The sequence below is a fragment of the Telmatherina bonti genome, assembly GCF_933228915.1.
Source record: "Telmatherina bonti genome assembly, chromosome: 18".
NCBI classification, from domain to species: domain Eukaryota; kingdom Metazoa; phylum Chordata; class Actinopteri; order Atheriniformes; family Telmatherinidae; genus Telmatherina; species Telmatherina bonti.
In genome coordinates, this window is record NC_136616.1 from 19,740,658 (window position 1) to 19,760,130 (window position 19,473).

Here is a 19,473-nt window from a genome sequence, read left to right on the forward strand (position 1 = left end):
TGGCTTTAATGACATGCTCTGTTACTGCTGAACACAGACACTGTTCGAACGGTGCTGTGTTTGGGCAGGCTGCGTGTGATGAGCAGCGTGAACCCACACCTCATCTCGCGAAACCTTTTGTATGGTCAAACGCTGTTGAGGAAGCGTGCTTGTGTGTGCGCACGCTCATCTTTTGCCTTGGCGGCTTTGCTCTCTCTCGTCAAATCAGACCTCCCGTGGAGCTGAATGCTTGTTCACCTTGTCCTCTTTTCAGTACGCACATAAACAAGTCAACAAGGCTGCTGCATTCTGCCCCCCCCCCCCCCCCCCCCCCCCTCCTTAATTGTATTTAACAAAGAAGCTTAGCTAGGTTGTGTGGCAATTTGAACATGGGGAAAAAACCTTTTTGTACAGCCACTTAAATGTGCTATTAGTTATTTTTTAAAGCTATCCTGGGAAGAGAGAGGCGGAACCATGATCAAAATGTTTAATTGTTGTGATACAGAGATAAAGTAGTTATTGGGGGTTGGTTAGCTTGTTTGAATTACCTGTGGTACCATTAGTTCTGTTCTAGCGAGTACGCATCTACGCCTCCCTTTCTTTGCCCCCTTTTTTTCCCCAATCTATGTCCCAACCATCCTGACCCAAATCTTGCTTCCAGAGGATCCAAGTCCCAATCTTACATCTAACAATAAAAGAAAACAAGACTAAAAACAGTCCCTTTTATAGTGACCCCCGGCCATTTGGTTTCTCTTGTAGCCGTTTCGCCGAGTGACCTTCTCGGTGGTGAGCCAGCCCCAGGACCCTCACCAGCAGGGATCTCTGCAGAGCTGTTACGACAGCGGCCTGGATGAATCCGAGACACCCAGCAGCAAGAGTTCGTCGGGCCCCCGGCTGGGCGCCCTTCCCCTACCTGAGGACAGCTACGAGAGGACAACGCCGGATGGCAGTGTCGGTGAGGCAGAGCACATGGAAAATGGTAGGGGCAAACACTGAAAGGAGATTAAGAAATCGTTAAGATACAGGAAGCACACATGCACATACTGCCTACAGCGAATTCACATAGGACGTCCAATGATAGACAGGCTCACAATCAGACACAGATCTCCCTTTTTGTGGCCGTTATAATGCAGCAACTGCTTTTCTTAGAGCTAGGGCCCACTGACAGATCATGTGAAATATGAGGTCTGGGGATTTATTTTAAAACATGTGGTTGTGTCTTAGAAACATCAAGCTTGTCTGATCAAAGGAGCTACATGAGGGATTATATGTAACAGTCTCACTGTTTTAGATGAACACCTTTCACATCATTTTGATCCTTTTAGTTCACTGCTGTTTTGGAAATTTTACAATTCCCACTGAGTTTCCTTTGTTGTGTAGGATAGGGTTCTATAATATATCTCCAACTTGCCCTGCATTCTTTGGAAAAATGTGTCGCAGAATGGAGTGGATACTCCAGTGGAATTGTTTAGGTGGTGTATAGACAGCTGCCTCACTGATTTGCAAATTCCTGTTTGGCTTGCAGCCCTTATGAAGGACTTCAATTTTCTCCAATTGGGAGACAGAACTGATGTTCTGTAGGTTGTAATGTAAAAAGACTGCAGCCTAGAGAGAGTGAGTAGGAGCAATGGAAAAAAAAAAGCCTGTTGTAGAAGCAGTCTCCTGGTAAAGTACTGTATTTTCTCTTGCAGAACCTTCTCAAAGCTATCCTGAGTTACTAACACCCAAATATATGAGCGTACGTGTGTGTGTGCGTGTGCGTGTGTGGGCGGGTGTGCAGTGAAAGATGAGGGTAATGGACCCATTCATAGTCTAGGAGTCTGAGGCGATGCTTAACAAGGAGTAGCTGTCTTGAGAGTGCTAAGCCTAAGTGCAGAGGCTTCGCCACTGCAGCTTAGGATAAAGATATTCAAATGGCTTAAAGATTCGGATCCTCTCCTCCAAGATGGAGACGTTGTATTTGTATTGTAGGATTAGTCTGACCAAAATAAAAGAAAAAATAGATTATTTGGTTAATTGATTAAAACAATGAAACATTAAGATTGCATTTCCTTGAGGAAATATGTGAGGGAGCGAATGTCTAGTTAAGGGTTCGCTGTTATTCTAGACAGCAAAAGGAAAGTCAGGCAAATCAGACAGATGGGCACATCAAAAGAGCAGTTACGCAGGTGTCTGGGTGAGTTTTCTTGAATTTTGGCCTTAATGGAGATTAAAAGGGATTTGAAACGCTTTGATGTGGGCCGATATATCAACCTGGAGGATATTAAATTCTCCTTTTCTCGCACAATAGATGCCATTTACAGGGCAAATTAGGCCTTAAAATGAAGACTCGTTTTATCCTGGTTTCTCTTTCATGCGAATAAACAGAGACAGTCACAAGCAACGTAGTTACATCAGAAATACGACGAGCCTGTCAGTCAAATGTATTGTCAAAATCAAAACAGCATAAATAGGACATAAATCTGTCTGAAAATAGCATATTCAATGCCCAGAAAGATTGTGTACCATTAAAACAGCCCAATTTGCAGCCATCTACAACCTTAGCTTAATATGCATAGAATATGCGATTTCTATAATTCAACAGCTTCTGGAGGGACAAGAAAGGGCTTCGAAGCTTTAAAGGAGGTTTGTTGGAGAACAGAATCAAGGTCAATTCGTGAATCAGTCTCCATCTAAGAGAAACAACAAGCTCCACTGCTGCTCACTATCTTTAGAGAGATCAGCTAAACTGTGCTTTGTGTGTGTGTGGATGCAGATGGAAAAGCAGCAGCACAAGTGAGATTTGAAGTCGGGGGAGTGTATGTGAATATTGGCTTCTTTTGTTCACTGTGTTGTTTTTAAATCACCCTCCAGTTCTTGCCGATCTTACAGTTTGTACTCTGTGTCTTTTGGAGCGATACAATCTGGGCTTGGGTAAGCAGCAGGGTGGCCTTGTAGTCCGGCTGTAAATGGTTTAGATCTTTTGTCTCCTGTAAAGTGTCCTTGAGGAGCAAGTGGTCTTCTTTCTGGCTCACTTGCTGTATGCTAGGTCACCGTGGATAAGGGAATCAGCTAAATACCTACAATAAATACAATCATCTAAGGTTAGGGCAAATATTGGCAAACTACTACAGCCTTTTGAGGGAAGCTAACTATAGTCATTAGCACTCCCCCTTAGTGCTGTAGCCAGAGTTCACAGAGACACCGTCAGAGCTACATTTGCTCTGTATGGAGCCCCTCTACAAAATTAGAGAGCAATGAGGAAAGAGGGAGAACAAAAGTTAGCAGATGGCATGCTGCGGTGCTTAGTGCTAACATGGGCATCATTAGCGACTTGTAGCTGCAGACATTTAGGTGTGTTATGCAAGAGTGATTTGAGGTGCGGGTCTAATCTCTGTAGAAAGAAAAGAAGGAAGGAGGAATTGGTAGAAAAAAAACTTACATTGCTTGATTTGTGAGTAATAGGGGCATAAATTAGTACTCATTTATATCTTTCAACAACTCGGCCTGTTAGCAAGAAGCACAATTTTTTTTTGCATTGTGCTATTGATTCGTTTTAGTTGATTGTTATTGCTTAGTTTCAGGGTGAAACAGAATCCTTATAATTTTGCACTTTTCCCAGCTCTGACTTTCTAATCATCAATGAATGTTCACACAATTCACACAAAGAATGACCCTGAATGGCAGCTGCTCACACCCAAGTACCCAACCTCTCTCTCCACTGCCACCACTGCCAACTATCTCAACCCACCCCCTCCCAGGGACTAACAAATGATGACAATGCGTGTTTCACTCTTTTCTCCTACTACTCATCCTTCCTTTGTTTCTACCACTGCACAGATGTGCTTATCAAGGTCAGATTCAAGACAGGAGTGACGGGGTTGGTTCAGAAACACGTTCTTGATCTATTTCACGCTGCTGAGATAAATAATAGACTTTCTTTCTGCCCAGTCACTAAACAGTCAAAGGTTGCATGTCAAGAATCACAGAATGCATACATTTACGAATTTGTTCTGGTGTTGTTCTCATTTCCATATCTTGCTCAGCTGTGTTATGAAGTCTTGATCTTTTGAGGCACAGCTGGTCTTCTCACTTATTCATAAGCTCACCCTTGCGCTCATCAGATATTCATAAACGCTGAGTGTTTGGAGTCAAACACCCGATTAGGCCTTTATGGATGTCAAAGAGCCCTTCCAGATGTACAACGTTATCGCTGGGTCAAAGGCTTTTGCTTCGTCATTGATCTCCATATTGCCAGGAGGGGAAGGTGTGGGGGGTGGGGGGTGGGTGGGGTGGGGGGGGGTGGGGGGGGGGGACAGGCAGTGGATTTTTCAAATTTTTACTAAGTTAGTTCAAGCACACCTCAAAATAACACTTCTCCACGCTGCTCTTTCATGATGACTGAGGTGTCTGCGGCCGTGTGGAGCGTCTCCATGCGAGACGTGCACATGAATCTGAGCCGCTCCCGGCACTAAAGATGTAATATAATTTTTCAGCACATCAGTGCAGATATGCGGTGTGCTGTGACGGTTGCCGTAGGTCACGCTGCCGAGGATCTATCGCATTTGATCCGTGGCGTGCGTTGTTATATTGTGTTTCTTTTTTTTTTTTTTTTTCCCTCCACTCATGGAAAAATGGAAATACATTACAGTAACCTTCCATTTTAGCTCTGACTTACTATGACGGTGTATGCTGGGCTGCCAAATGCTATGCTACAATGTGAAATGCTAATGGGTCCCATGTAGACATGGGCAAATAAGTTTCATGTCGGATTTTCAGATTGAAAACAAATATCATCGGAGTGTCCCCATGACTCCTCATGGTCTCCTGCAGATAGCAGGGTATGCACTAGTTTGCTCAAGTTTTTACATTCCTCTACATCACAGAGAGCACTTCGCAGAAACTGATTCCTGATCTTGTTTATGCCGGCTGCTAAGACAGATGAGGAGTGCAAATTTATTGTAGCCTGTAAGAGAGTAATAGCAGATCCTACTGGCTGCTAACGTTAGCATGCCTCCCACGTTTTCTTCTCTCCTTTGGCTGCCAGACAATCTCAACCCTTCCAGCACACACACACACAAACACACAGGAGCACATTCTATCTCTCTCTCTCTTGCCTCTCCTGCTGAGAAAACTTAGGGTACCACAGTTGGATTACCAACATCATCATTTAGTGCCGGCTAGCCAGTTCAGCAGAGTAGGACAGACAAGTGGTGCATCACAGCAGTTATCAGTCAGGTCGTCTATGAGGAGAGACACTGACTGAGCTTTTACTGACAAGCTTCCAAAGCACAAAGAAAACACAGACAGAAAACCACCCTTGAAAAAAAAAAAAAAGAAAAAAAATCTCTGAAAAAGTAACATGGCACATGCACACATGCTCAGTCACATGCAAGCTAATGCGCCCCTGCCATATTAGACACCCTTCATTCAGCACAATGAGGCACTGAATCATTTTCCAGCTCTGTGAAGCATCTCACCAGATCACCACATTGTTGTTGTGGTTTTTCCCAAGCTCTACCCGTTGGAATGCTGCTTAGCCCAGTTAATAATGTGCATGTGTGTTTGTGTGCGTGCGAGTCTCTTCATTAGGCGCACCCAATTGTAGGGCCAGATGGCAAAGTGAGTTTGTTTAATTAAAACCATTCATATTTCAAGAGCGGAGCAGCAGCAGCGCTGGTCTTACATCTGATTTCCCTCAAGTTGGTGGAAGGATGAATGTCTGTTTGTCCATGTGTGTATGTATTAGTGTGCACATCGCCGCCTGAGTGGTGTAGTGAAACCATCATGACCTCCATCAACACTTTGTCTTCCTCAAGGTTACACTGCGTGTGTGTAAATCTGAGTTAAAACACACAAATAATGATGTTAAAAGTAAGACAGATGTTTAAAGGGCTGATAGGAAAGGTTTGAATGGTTCCACATAATGCAGCAGTGTTTGCGTTCCCTCTCATTCCTCTCCGTCATCTCCTAAGGCAAGGCGACACCGAGGGAGATAGAATGAACAAGAGAAGGTGATGAGATGATGTGAGAGAAAGTGCTGAGGGGAACATAAGAAGAAGAAGGCATTGAAAAGACAAAAAGAATGAGTTACAAGCTGTCGAAGGATGGGAGGTGAGAAAGACACCGGGAGATGGAGAGAAAATTGATAAAAAAAAAAAAGAAAAAAAAAGGATAGAAACAGAGATTGAGAAACAGAAGAAAAAAAGTGAGGGATGGAGGTTAAATGTGTGGAGAAGTTGCCAGCAGGGAGTGGCGGCTGACACAAAGGTGATTGATCACCGCTCAGCCGGAGCAGGCAGGTATTCAAATCATACCCAAGCGTCACATCCACAGTCTCATCTTCCTCTCTGTCTCCTCACATAGGCTGTGTGAAGCCCCATCAGCGCAATCTTAACCCCATCGCACATCACATTTAGAGAACGAAGCCTGCATACCTACCTAAAGATGCTGGCGGGAGACCATTAAGAGCTTATTTATTCTCCCTGTATCTTCTAACGTATCTTCTCATTTAGCTGTGATGGTATACAAACACATCCGGAGCTGCAAAATTAGAGCTATTCAGCCTACTACAAAGGAGAAACACTCATAACACTGCCTAAAAAAGATACTAGAAGGTGTTCCGAACAATACGGAAAATTCCGTTTTCATCAGTAACACAATGTAAAATAACCTGAATATTCACAGACATTAACAAGTTATCTTGTTCACATCTTCATATGTTCTCTATCTATCTATCTATCTATCTATCTATCTATCTATCTATCTATCTATCTATCTATCTATCTATCCATCCATCCATCCATCCATCCATCCATCCATCCATCCATCCATCCATCCATCCATCCATCCATCCATCCATCCATCCATCCATCCATCCATCCATCCATCCATCCATCCGGGTTTGTTTTATATGCTTTGGAATTTTTAAAAAGTGGTAAATTGACTGCACCAACTGTCACCATTAGTCAGAAGTGCTCCATTTGAGTTTCTCTCTCTTTAAGACATATCTGACAAAAATTACAAAAGTTGTCAACCAGGCTGACATATCACTTGGTAGTACAGCATTATGCAATCCCAGTGACCTTTGGTTTAAGAGAGAAAAACGTGCTTCTGAACTCTGCATAAAGAAAGGCGGAAAATGTGCTCAAGCAAAACGGTCATATTGTTTCCAAGTGAATTTGCAAGTTTTTGTTTTTTTTTCTCGTTTGGTTTGAAACTGGTTCTTGGTTGCATTTCCATGTTGCCTTTTGCATTCTAGCAGCTCAGTTGTTACAGCTCAAGCCAGCATTTGTGCAAGATTTGGAGAGAAGGCAGAATGGGTTTTCCATGAGGGCTTATTGTCATATACGCGCCACCGTGTGCATGTTGTGCCTTTTTTCAGTCTACTAAGTGGTGGACTAGGAATTTGGCTGTATTCAAATGATGTGGGCAGTTGTGTAGAAATCTAAAAATCACTTTGACTTTGTCCGCAGTTGATAAGCACTGTAACCAAGCACTCATTTTTTCCTTCTTTCTCCAAACCAATGTCAAAATACCATTGCTCTTCGGTTGGGATGCGCATGTCGGTTGTTGTGTGTGATGAGGAATGAGAGGCAGTTTTTGAATGAAAAAAAATTACGCACCCCCAGAGGCTGTCAGCCCCCTTTCCCTCCCTCCCTTTCACACAATTATTTGTTCTCCCCTACACCTACAACCCCTCCTGGTCAACCCTCTCATTAACTTTCATCTCTTTTCCCACCCAGTACAGTTGGGATTCTGTGCACGATTGTGACGTGGTGACTAAATTATGAGGATTGGAGCAATCATATTTACTGGAGCATGTTTAAACACCAGGTGTGCAGCACTGGGAAACAGTGGGTGCCATGTCTTTCACAGTGTGAGGTCTATTGCAAGGGAGGGTGTTGCTGAAAGCAATGCCAATAATCTAACTTGCAGACTGCAAGGGTGAATACGGGCCGAGCATCCAAAGAAGCCCTCTGCGAAGCAACAGGTGTCCATATGTATGTGCAGATGCTTTCGCATTGCAATTCACTCTACAAGCATAACTGAGAGGAACAGTGAAAGGCAAAAACTGAAGGCCATCTTTTTTCTTCCTTTTCTCACTTCAGGGAATTTGTTAAAAGAAAAAGAAAACAAAAACAACAGAAACAGAATTGGGGGAAAAAAAAAAAAAAACACATTCAGGTGCTCACACATTCTGCACATCGACACTAAGCCACATGCATTCATTCATGCATTTGCAAAACATACCATACTTTATGTGCAAACATTGTCTCCCCCCTCTCCTTCTTTATATCTCACAGTTTAGGCACATAAGCACAAATTCACACTCTGCTGGAGCACATTATCCTGTTTCATCGGAATACTTGTACACTAGGAATTCTGCCTATCACAAAGCACAGAACATTATTACAGAACTTTCTGAGGAATCGCACCAGATATGAAAAGCAGAACCAGCTGGACTTTACAGTTTATTTTGTTATTTGGTTTTAGACAAAAGGTAGTCAAACTGCATGAATTGCCACTGTTCTGGGGAGAAACATATTTTCACCTTTTTTCTGACCTTTAAGCTCAGAATTACAAATTCCGTTAATCTTTTTGTCTGTACGTGAATGTTCAGACCTATGTAGAGCTTGCCTTGCAGCAGTTTCCACTAACATTTTCCCTGAGTTGTATTGGTACGTCTAATACTTAGTAGATCTGCTTACACTTTTACCACTTTTTTATGCATAGTATAGTTAGTATATGTGTGTGTGTGTGTGTGTGTGCTTCCTCCCAAACTCATCAACATAGTAAAACAGCTTTGTCAGAAAAGAAGTCCGCCAGTAACTAGTTGATCACCATATAAAACCAATGCATGCCCCCTACTGTTAGATTTCTTGCTGGTGTTGCTCTCACTCTCAGATGTATACACTCTGGAGAAAATGTCAGCTAAATGACTGTAAAATAAAATGAAATAAAATAAAGTAAAATATAATAAAATGAAATAAAAAATAGAAATAAATAAAATTAAATTAAAATAAAATAAAATGCTTTTTTCCCCATTTAGAAACATACAGTGCTCCACATGACAAAAATTCTTCATCCTAGCTGTAAAAGCAGAGTACAGCCAAAACATGGCAGTGTCTGTGTTTTTTTGTTTTTTTTTCTGTGTCCATGTTCAGAGCTGAAAAGCCCAGAAAAGGTTCATTGTCTGCCATGACAGCTGTTTCACATACAAAGTTCCCTTTCCTATCTGCAGCATTTCAGTGTCAGTCAGAGACAAGCCGAAGCCACGAATAGTCAGAGATGATGATAAGAAAAAAAAAAACCTTTTTTACTCATAATAAAGAGAGGGCTTCCAAATAGCAAACATAGGTATTTGCTTCTGCTGAAAATAAAGGTCTCAGAGACAATAAATCATCGAGCGAAGAAAATTCGCTCCAACTGAAATGTGAAGAACTCGTTCTTTGAAGCATTCAAGATACAACACAAAGAAGTTCTGTGTGAAGTTGTTTTTATGTTGCTGCAGACTTTTCTAGAATGCAAAGGACAGTTTTAGGAATATTTATCTTCCAAACAACGTATTGGCAGACAATCCATTCACTGCTTACCATTCCAATTGCGATCAACATGAAAGACAAGAAAATGTGTGCGGCTAAAAATGGTACAACTAAAAGAAATTAGGCTAATCCTGAAAGTTAATCTGCCGACCTCCATGTGTAAATATGATACACTTTTGTCACACCTGATGTGAATTTTTCCACAACAGCTTGTTTGTCCCAGCTCCAGCAGGATGTTGACTGGCATTCCTTCTGGGAGAAGGATTTTGTTGAGAAGCTCCTCGCTCTGCCAGCAGCGTCGGCTGCTACCACTAATTGATAGCAATTAGGTCGCATTATTTAGGAATCTGACATCATGTTTGCGTTTAATCGGGCTGGTTTGATGACTCAGACACACAGCTAAATGCTGTAAAACTGTCAAAACACCAGCAAACAAATGCCTGTTTGCTGCTGGCGTTATTCGGAGGGCTAATGATAATCAGTGCTTGCATGTATAAAAAAAAAAAAAAAAAAAAAGCATTATCTTTTGATACTTTGTCGAGTGTACATGAAATATATGCTGGAAAATACATAGGAAAAAATGATCCTCTGCAAGTGAAAAATTTTGGAGAGTACTTATATGGACCTTAAGTTGTTTTCTTTCTTTTAAAAAAAAAATTACTAGATATTAGAGTAATAATGTTATATTGCATATTCAGCTGTATTCATGTGAAGGTGATGTATTAAGTTAATCCCATGCAGCCTCTGCTTTAATACTAGGAACAGCTTATGCTGGCTTCTGACTACCAGTGCTGTAAAACTGATTCTGAAATCAGTTTTCATCACACATAAAGACAAACTTCACAGATGATATTCTCTTTAATCTCCAGCATGCAAACACTACGGGATTCATAAAGGGTGGCACATCATACACAGGATTAGTGAGCCACAGGGAGCAATCAGAAAATTGAATAAAAAAAAAAGGCAAAATGTATATGAATAAGATGAAACTCAGCAAGTGATAATGACATTTACTTAAGCATAAAAATTTGAAACCGTTCCCAGCATGCTGTTTTTGTTGCATTCTTTATTTTGACGCTGTACATGATAGATTGTTGGCAGTAATTGTGACTGTTCCTCTACTTTTAAAGCAAGTCCACACGGAGACAGTTTTTTTGTTTAAAAAAAAAAACTTTCCAGAATCAGTTAAAGAAATGTCTACCGTCCACAGAAGTGGCACTGTAATGCTTCTGTGGAAATACACTAAAAACAGAGAACAATACGTGAAGCATCTGCGTAGACACGTGTTAGTGGGGTTTGTGCATGGAGGTTGAGGAAAAGGGCAAGGCTATCGATTCTGGGAAGATGTGTACGGGTTGTAGACAGTGAAATAAAATGGATGGCTTTCTTTTTTTTTTTTGTCAACACACTGCTTTCAATAGATTCATTTGGGCATTTTTAATCACACTTTCAGTGACATCACAAATAGAGATCTACTTTAATCCACTCCAGTTTTCTATTCTTTGCCATCTTTTTGCTCAAAAAACACTGAGAGTTGGTTACAAGTTTAAACTTTAAGGATTTATATGCATGAAGTTTCCACATTACAAAACTACACAATGAAATTAGGATGACTTCTCTATTCTTAAAATATCTGATCCATTCATCTCATAATCTATAACTGATGTTGTTCAATATCATCTGAAGTACTCTTTGATATATCTGTAAATTAGCTAGATAGTTAGTTATTTAAAAAGAAAATAATCTGTGTATCAAAGTGTGAAACATGCATGTGTGTTTAAGCGTGCATATACTGTATGACTACACTTGCACTTTTCCGCACATCTATTTAATTCAAAGCATCGTCGTCCCTGTGGTGCAACAAGACAACCGCAGCCCTACAGAACTTATTTTTACTTCCCTCCTTTTCTTTTCGCCCCTCAGCTCCCCCGCTCTACGCCTTATAAAAATAGATGAAAGCGTGTAACAATAGAGGAAGGGGGATTATCCTCTCGTGCTCTCCCTCACTCACTCTCTCGCCTTCTTCTCTTTGAGGATACAGTTTAATGTACCTCATATGGTGGAAGTAAGGGTGGGAAGCAAGGAAGGAAGAAATGAGGGGAATCGGTGGGGGGTGGGGGGTGAAAAAAGGGACAACAGGGAAGGATTAAAATGAAGAGCTAGCACAAGACTCACACCCGTGCCCCCTGGCAGAGTTGTGTCTCCATGCTGCGACCTTTGACTCTACTGGTGCTGGAGGATTTCATAACGATCTCTGCGACCGTCTCTACATGCAAAGAGACATAAAGAAACACAGAGGACTCACAGACAACTTGGTATGGCTGCACGAATGCATGTGTACAATCGGTTTACCTGGAGGAACAATACTTCTGAGCTCTGCTAGCTGATGAATTCCCTTTTGTTCCCTCTATACGTTGTCCTTGTAGACACTACTACTCAGGGTCATAGAGTATACCTAAGAAAAACAGCCCTCTAAAATATACTAACAATAAAAGGTTTATACACACCTACCTTACGGATATAATGGAAAAACGTTTCCGAACTTCCAGTAGTATTGTATAGGCAAGACATATGCACGTTTCGATTTTAACAAGGAAAAGGGGTGCTTTTCACTTTTCTTTAACCCTTTACAAACCTTTGCAGCAGTGAAGCACTGTCTGTGACTTGATGCACTTTTTGAGAGACCTCTTACCTAGGCCTGTCCATTTAGTCCCATCAAGCTCGTTTCCATGGCGACTGTGAGGTCAGGAATTCACGTAACAGTCAGAATTAGCACCATGCATGTTTTATGAAGGCCCGAGTGCTCACCCTTTTTAATACAAATACCGTTGAGATATTGCATTGGCATCTAGGTACTTATGTGTTAAGAGAGGGGAAGGGAATTGTGCATGTGTGAATGGGTGCATGCTGCTAATATTTGCACTTTGCTTGCTTCTCTCCCGTGAGCGCGAAGCTGCTTGCTTATGCATTGTTGACCCATTTAAGGGCCTCTGTTTTCGCTGTTGTGCTGCCTCTCTTAGCTTGCAGTGTTGCGTCTCCACATCAAGCACCTGCAGGAGGGGAAGACTTATTTAGCATTTTTCGAAGAGAGAAATCCTCTTCCTCTTCATAGTCACCTGTGTTCCACATCGCTTTTTGTGCAGTTTTGTTTGGGAAAGCAAAAAAAATTTGAACTTGATATTCCACATACGAAGGTCCAGAGCAGGGAAAACGGGACACTGCTGACAGCTCAGCAATTATTTGAGGGGAACCATGCACTATTTTCTCCTCCTGCTGGGATGAATATGCACTTTCAATTTCCATTTTTGGCCCTGCGATGGACTGGCGAGATGTCCAGGGTGTACCCTGGACATCTCGCCCAAAGACTGCTGGGATAAGCTCCAGCTTCCCCGCGACCCTTTATTGGATTAAGTGGTTAGGATCATGAATGAATGAATGAATGAATTTCCAGTTTTGTTTGGTTGTCCTGCGTCAGCTTGAGCCCAGAACTTGACAAATTTCACAAAAGTCTCATGAAGCAAAGCGCTCTTTGAGTTGCTTCCAATGAAACATGAGGAAGCATGCGACTTGATTACACCCTTCCACCAGGTATGGGTGTTTTTTTTTCTTTTCTTTTTTTTCCACCTCGAGGTCACAAAACAAGAGGCACAAAAATGGATTAACTTCTCTTTTGTGTGCTATTCAGTGTGGCAGCTGTCCTTTGAAGCCTGTAAATACTGCAATCACCTCACAAAGCAGCAGCTCAGCTATGCACCGCTCTGATGACTGCGGTCCTAAAAGCACAACTTCCTGTGACAGATGAGGAAAAGCCAAAGTGGCAGCCAAAACCTTCCATTTAAACTACAATAGGAAAGCACCCAATGGCCAAAACACATCAGCAGACACAATCAGAGCCAAGTAACGCAACACTGAAAACGAACAATGAAGGTAAATGCGGTGTGGATTTGATGAAGGAAAGCCAGGTGAGTTGTTTTTCTTTCCCCGGGGGGTTACAAAAGATTAACCCTTCCATTGAACGCGAATGGGGCACACCTGTTTTTGTGCACTTGTGGCAAAGTTTGTGCTTCTTTGTCTGTTTCCTGCTCTTTTGTTTGCAGCCCTGCCCGCGAACTAATGGCTACCTTGGAGGCTAAAACCACAGCATTTATCTTGTCTGTACCCTAAACTAACCTGAGGCACTCGCTTTAGCAAAGTTTGTTCGACTAGTCACAAATGTACCACCACCCAGAAGGGGGGTGGGGCATAGAATTGAACATAAGTTGAGAAAACTATTCAGCAAAGATATGATTAGCTGATTAAAGAAGCTGCTCTACAAGTCTTGCGCCTTCCTTATCAGCTATTAAATGTTCAGTTCTTTGATTTTTCTGTTTTTTGGCAATTTAGATTCTTTCTTAACCATCTCGGCTTCAAACAAACCTTATACTTTTATCAGGCACGAAGAGAGAAGCAGGAGAGACTGACATGATAACAAAAGACCCCCTCCCGTCCTGCTCTATGCGCCCCCGCTGCCGATAAACTGACAAAACAGAGCATCCTAATCCAGATGATGTGCCGACAAATCCACTCACAATGCCCGCAAATGTTACACACAAACACGTGTACACACTTACACATCAATACATATGTGCCGGACCAGATTTAAACACGTTTAAAAAAAAAAAAAAAAATCAGCCTTTATCTCTTTTAAGTGAATGCCCTGAGATCAGCTTTTGGCAGCTTTTGCAAACACGCCGCTGCCTGTAACTCACTGTGAGGGGTTCGTGCAGTTGTTTGGAGGGATGCTACCGGGAAGAGGCTTACCTCAGGCATATCAGGAAACGGGTGTACCTAAGCAGGAAAGCTCTGCAGGTGTGCACACTGTTTGAGAAATTCAGAAAGATAAAGGACAATGTGCTCTGTTTGGATCATCTTCAGCTGTTTTTTTTTTTTTTTTTTGTGTCCACCGGGCCACTGTTTTCCTCCCTGCATGTGAGAAGGGGCTGGAGGATGCAGAGGAGAGCTGTTTAGCCTGCCGCCCACACACAATGTACTGCTTAGATTTGAAATTCTTCGAGAAGTGACAGATTGGGTTCACATACTGCGCAGGGAAACAAGTTACAGTCATTATGTAGTTATACAGAAGCTGATATGATGAACTCGTTCTCAAACTACTCATTGGGTAGTTATCTCATTTCAAAACTGCCGCACACAAACATCCACACACTGTTTGACCTTTCATGGTACCCAATGACCCATCACTCATACTCGCCTCTAATTATTTAAAGGGTAAAACTCCAAGTTTTTTGCAATGAATTTCAAAGTAAAAAAGTTTATTTACAAGGTTTCTCATCTGCACATACCTGGGTTTAACCTGCAGCTCCTTGAAGCTGCAAAACTTTTGCAAGTTGGGTTGCATTGGGTGCGAATTGCACTGATCAGTCACAGGCTACGGTTACATGATGTTTTTTAATTAGGAATTATTAATTCGGAATTACATCATTCAGAATTAATTACTTTACATGAAACACGTCTTTACTTACTTCCTCTTTAGAGTGGCGAGTTGGGAAGGTTTTGATTGGACAGAGGACACACGTCACATATGACGTCTACCGGAAATGAACAAAGTTGGCTCCCTGCTTCGTCTTTTCAGTCGTAACTTGTAAAAACTACATAATAAGTACCAGTTTGGTTGCTATTTTTATTATAAATTTGAAGTACCAGCTCAACACGAACATACTACTTCACTTTTCGTAGCAACTGAGAAGGAGAAGAAAGACAGACCACCGAACATGGGAGGCAAAACAACGCGCGTCATTGGGACGGTACAAGGTAACGAGCATAAGCAGAACGACCGGAATTAAGCGCAATTAAGGTTTTCATAACGGAGGAATTAAATAGTTTGGAATTAAAATGCAAATAAACCAGCCACTTAAATCGGAATTAAGTTTAATTCCGAATAGAAATTTGCATTAGGGATTAGGTGTTGACATGGTCATTTTTCATCAGTTTAAAGCGGAATTAACTTTTATTTGGAATTAAACAGGAACTAAAACTCCCATGTAAACATAGCAACAGACAGACGACGCAATTGACTGTTCATCGCCATTCATACATCCATTTTCTATCACTGAAATGAAACTGTTCATATAACTACGAAATAATGCGTTTTGAAAAACCTGCATCCCGGTCATTTTTATAGACGTTGCTCTGATACTCACCATTCAAACATATTTAAATGGTGAAAGTATTCTTTTCCATGTCTATAACCTGACTTGTCATGGAAATTTTGGCACCTTGAAGAGGATTTAACACAATATTTTGTGCAAATCCTGTGAATAAACAAGCAATTTGGAAATCAGTGCCACAGAAATATGTTCTATTTTATTTAGGTCACTAAGTTCAGGGTTATGAAAGAAGACAGACAACAAGGACTCTTCTAACCCAAAAGTTAGAAGAGATTTGCGGCATTGACTTTTAAGAAAGAGGGTGAAGAATACAAAAAACCCTGAATATCCAAATACTTTAAGGACCCATTGTGATTGTGCTTAAAGTAGTTAGAAAAAAAAAACACATATGGCAGAAATTTAATAACAATCTGACCTTTAATCTCCTGGTGGATGCCTTGCAGATTTTTTGCTACCAGAGAGGGAGAGAGAAAGAGACAGAAAGAGGCAGGGAGCAAGAGATGAACGATAGCTTCATCACCTCACACGTTGTGAATCTGAAGTGACACCGGGGCAGCATAAATCATCTTAATCCCTGAGTGATTACAGAGGGAGCAAGGACACACATATGCATACATCTCACCTTCTTCTGACCTCCCAAATCGTTCCTCAAATCACTCATATTTATTAGATTTTTTTTTATTTATTTATTTTTTTTTTAGGAAAGATGCTGCCCTGCTTTAACAGCTCACAGAGTTCAGTTTAATCTTAATCAAAAGCAACTGCAGATTATAAACAGTTGGAACAGATGGTTTCCTGCTGAAAGTAGTATTTTTCAGGCAGTTTTTGATTGTTTGCACTTGTTTCACCTCCCTTCTTAGTGATATTATGATGATGATTATTATTATTATTACTATCCCAGCTTTTGGTGATTTCATTTTGGTCTTACATGTATTATCCTGGCTTAAGACTGGCCGACCAATTCCAAAAATGCTCCTGCTAGGACCTTTCATTAGCGTCAAAGTCTTAATCCACCTCAATACAAACATGCAGTAATCCTCCTCTCCTCTTGAAAAGACCAAAGCTGTCGACAGTCATGTTCTTTGGTGGAACTCTGCGCGAGGACAAAGCAATTTGTTTCTAAAGTATCAGGGGAGTGCGTGCGTGTTTGTGTGTGTGTGTGTGTGTGTGTGTGGAGGGCGGTGGGGGTCTGCAGGGGAGGGTGGGCTTTGGAAGGAGTAAAAGAGTGGAAATTATGTAGCACATGAACATTGTTTTTTTTTTTTTGTTTGTTTTGTTTTTTTTTTTTTTTATTGCAGAGGACTGCAAGAATAAAGATCCTTTTGGTAGTTGCAGGCTTTGATGGAGATTCTGCAAGCCAGAGCATTTATCCTTTGGCAAAGGTGATGATGAAGGGAGCAACAATACGGGAGTACACAGACGACGTCGTATTCCTTGTGGGGTGTTGTGCAACCACAGGAGCAAACCCTTCCCTTTTCTTGTGATTTGCTGTACGCACATGTGTGTGTTTGTGTGTTTATGCATTATCTCACAAGCTGACTTTGTGTCAATTTAATCTAAATCTGACTTCCTTGTAAAATGATAAAAGACTATCACAGCAGTCTTCGGGTGAGAGGTGGGGTCACACCCTGGAAAGGTCACCAGTCCATTGCACCCAGTCCATGTGTATATATATATATATATATATATATATATATATATATATATACATATATATATATATATATATATATATATATATATATATATATATATGTATGTATATATATAATTTTATATATATATATAAATATAAGTTTAATTATTTCAATGAACAGGCTCATAACATTTAAAAGAAATGAGTTGCCGAAGTGCGGTGTGAGATAAACCTACATATTTTAAAGGTGGATGCAACAGATGCAAAGCAGGAGCTTTTTCGGTTCCAAAATAAGCCCCAGAAAAAAAAAATCTTTTCCCCATAATTTCAAAGATAAAATCAGTTGTTTGTGTCGGAGTGAGAATGAGGCCACAGACTAATGTGCTCCTCTGAAAAAAAAAAAAAAAGAAATAGGCAGCAGGAATGCAGGAGTAATCTGCAACGAGTTGCTTCAAATCAGGCAAAAGGCAAATGTTCACAGCCCACTCAGTGACACCAGAGTGTGATGCGAGTGTGTTTATGCGTGTGCGGACTATGAAGGCCTGCTGGACAGGGCTCTCTTTACTCACCCTGACAGGCAGAGAACTGTAAAAAATTGCACCATATTTCCTCTCAAGTCTCTTCTGATACCGAGAAGCAATGTTTTCACAGCTGCCTCGCTCTCTCTTTTCACCAGCTTCCTCTGTGTGTGTGTGTGTGTGTGTGAGTGAGTGTCTCTGTGTGTTTGCATACTATTTATTTTCCCTCTTTTTAACCGATGTGAGCAGAAATGGAAAAACAAAAAGAAAAAAAAACAAAGCTTGTGCCTGTTTGAGGCGCAGTGAGATGAAGAAAAGAGGGTACATCTTTGTTCCACAAACTTTTCTACCAGTTCTTGTTGTCTCAGATCTGTCCACAACCCTGCTCCCCACCTCAACCCTCTACACCCAAACCCTCTCTGCAGCCGCGTCTCCTCGGTCTGCTGGTGGTAATCGGTTTATGGAAGGAAAACAAATGATTCTTGGAGTAAGCAGCTTGCCGCTCCCTAAGAAATCTTAGTTCTGGCATTTCTATTTAATCAGAAATTTAGATTCTCTCCATTTTCTCGCCGTTCACAGCATGGAAGACATGGACCGGACCTCCTCTGTATCCACATAGAGGCTCCTCGCCGATGATGGCAGCGCTGTGTCGACGTGTGTGGTGGGGGTGTGGGCTGTTGCCGCTTCCGCTGCTAATAATAGCCTAACAACTCTTGACAATGTCTCTCAGTGGTCTCACTCTGCAGTGAGAGTTTTGAGCAATACGGAAAAGTTTCCGCTCGTTGTGAGGGGAATTTTGTGTCTATGCAATTGGAAGACTATTTTTAAGTGCATGTCTATCTTAGTGGTTCACATGGAGTAAACAGTCGGTACCAGCGAGTTAGTTTTTACGCTTATAAGCACAAACATAATGATCTGGCTCATAAGACGGTCTGTTTTGAGTCCATCTGCTGTAATAATTGAATAGTTGATGCTCAAATCAGCATTAAGGAGAACAGAATACCTGGTTACACACCTGATGCCAATGGTGTCGTAGCACTCAGGGAAGCAAGAGCGTGCCCAGCTTATGTTTTCCTTCCAGAAACACATGTTTGCTGACCATTATGTCTCACATGGCAGATGAAAAACTCACAATACAAACAAAAAAAAAAAGATCAAATCAATCAATTTAACCTTTCTATAAAACAGCTGGCAGCTCACCTTCAGCCCCACGATCTGCAGTCAAAACTAATGAACTGGTGTAATTACCTCAGAACGGTGAATATCAGAGATTGTGATCCAACTTAACAGCCCGCAGGATAAAGTATATTGCCATTCTGTCATGTTGTTGTGGAACGCACGATTGTTATTTGGGAGGCAGTGGTAGATATTGTGCTTCCAGCCCAACGAAGAAGGATTTATTCCGGTTGTCTTAGTGGGTATGCTAGCGTTGAAAGAATCCGTTTAAGGACATTTCATTTAATGACGAACCGGCTCTCGTGATTGTTGCTCATCAACCATTTTGCAATGATGACGTTCCGTTTATCATCAGGTTGCAGTAAAAGATATAAGATACCGAAGAGTTTAAATTGACATTGCACATAAACTCAACGTATCCTTTAACTACTGACTCTGCTTGTTTTCCTTTTCCAACTGGTGTCTTGCGGATAGAA

The 19,473-nt window shown here is 41.4% G+C and overlaps 1 protein-coding gene across 1 annotated transcript in view; it reads left to right on the plus strand.

Moving 5' to 3' along the window:
- Positions 1-19,473, plus strand: part of pcdh7b (protocadherin 7b) — a gene marked incomplete at both ends in the record, with an annotated part of 107,428 nt that overhangs the window by 50,201 nt on the left and 37,754 nt on the right. The window contains 2 exon segments of the mRNA XM_079257413.1: positions 739-867; positions 869-958. Coding sequence (XP_079113539.1) covers positions 739-867; positions 869-958 — 219 coding nt within the window.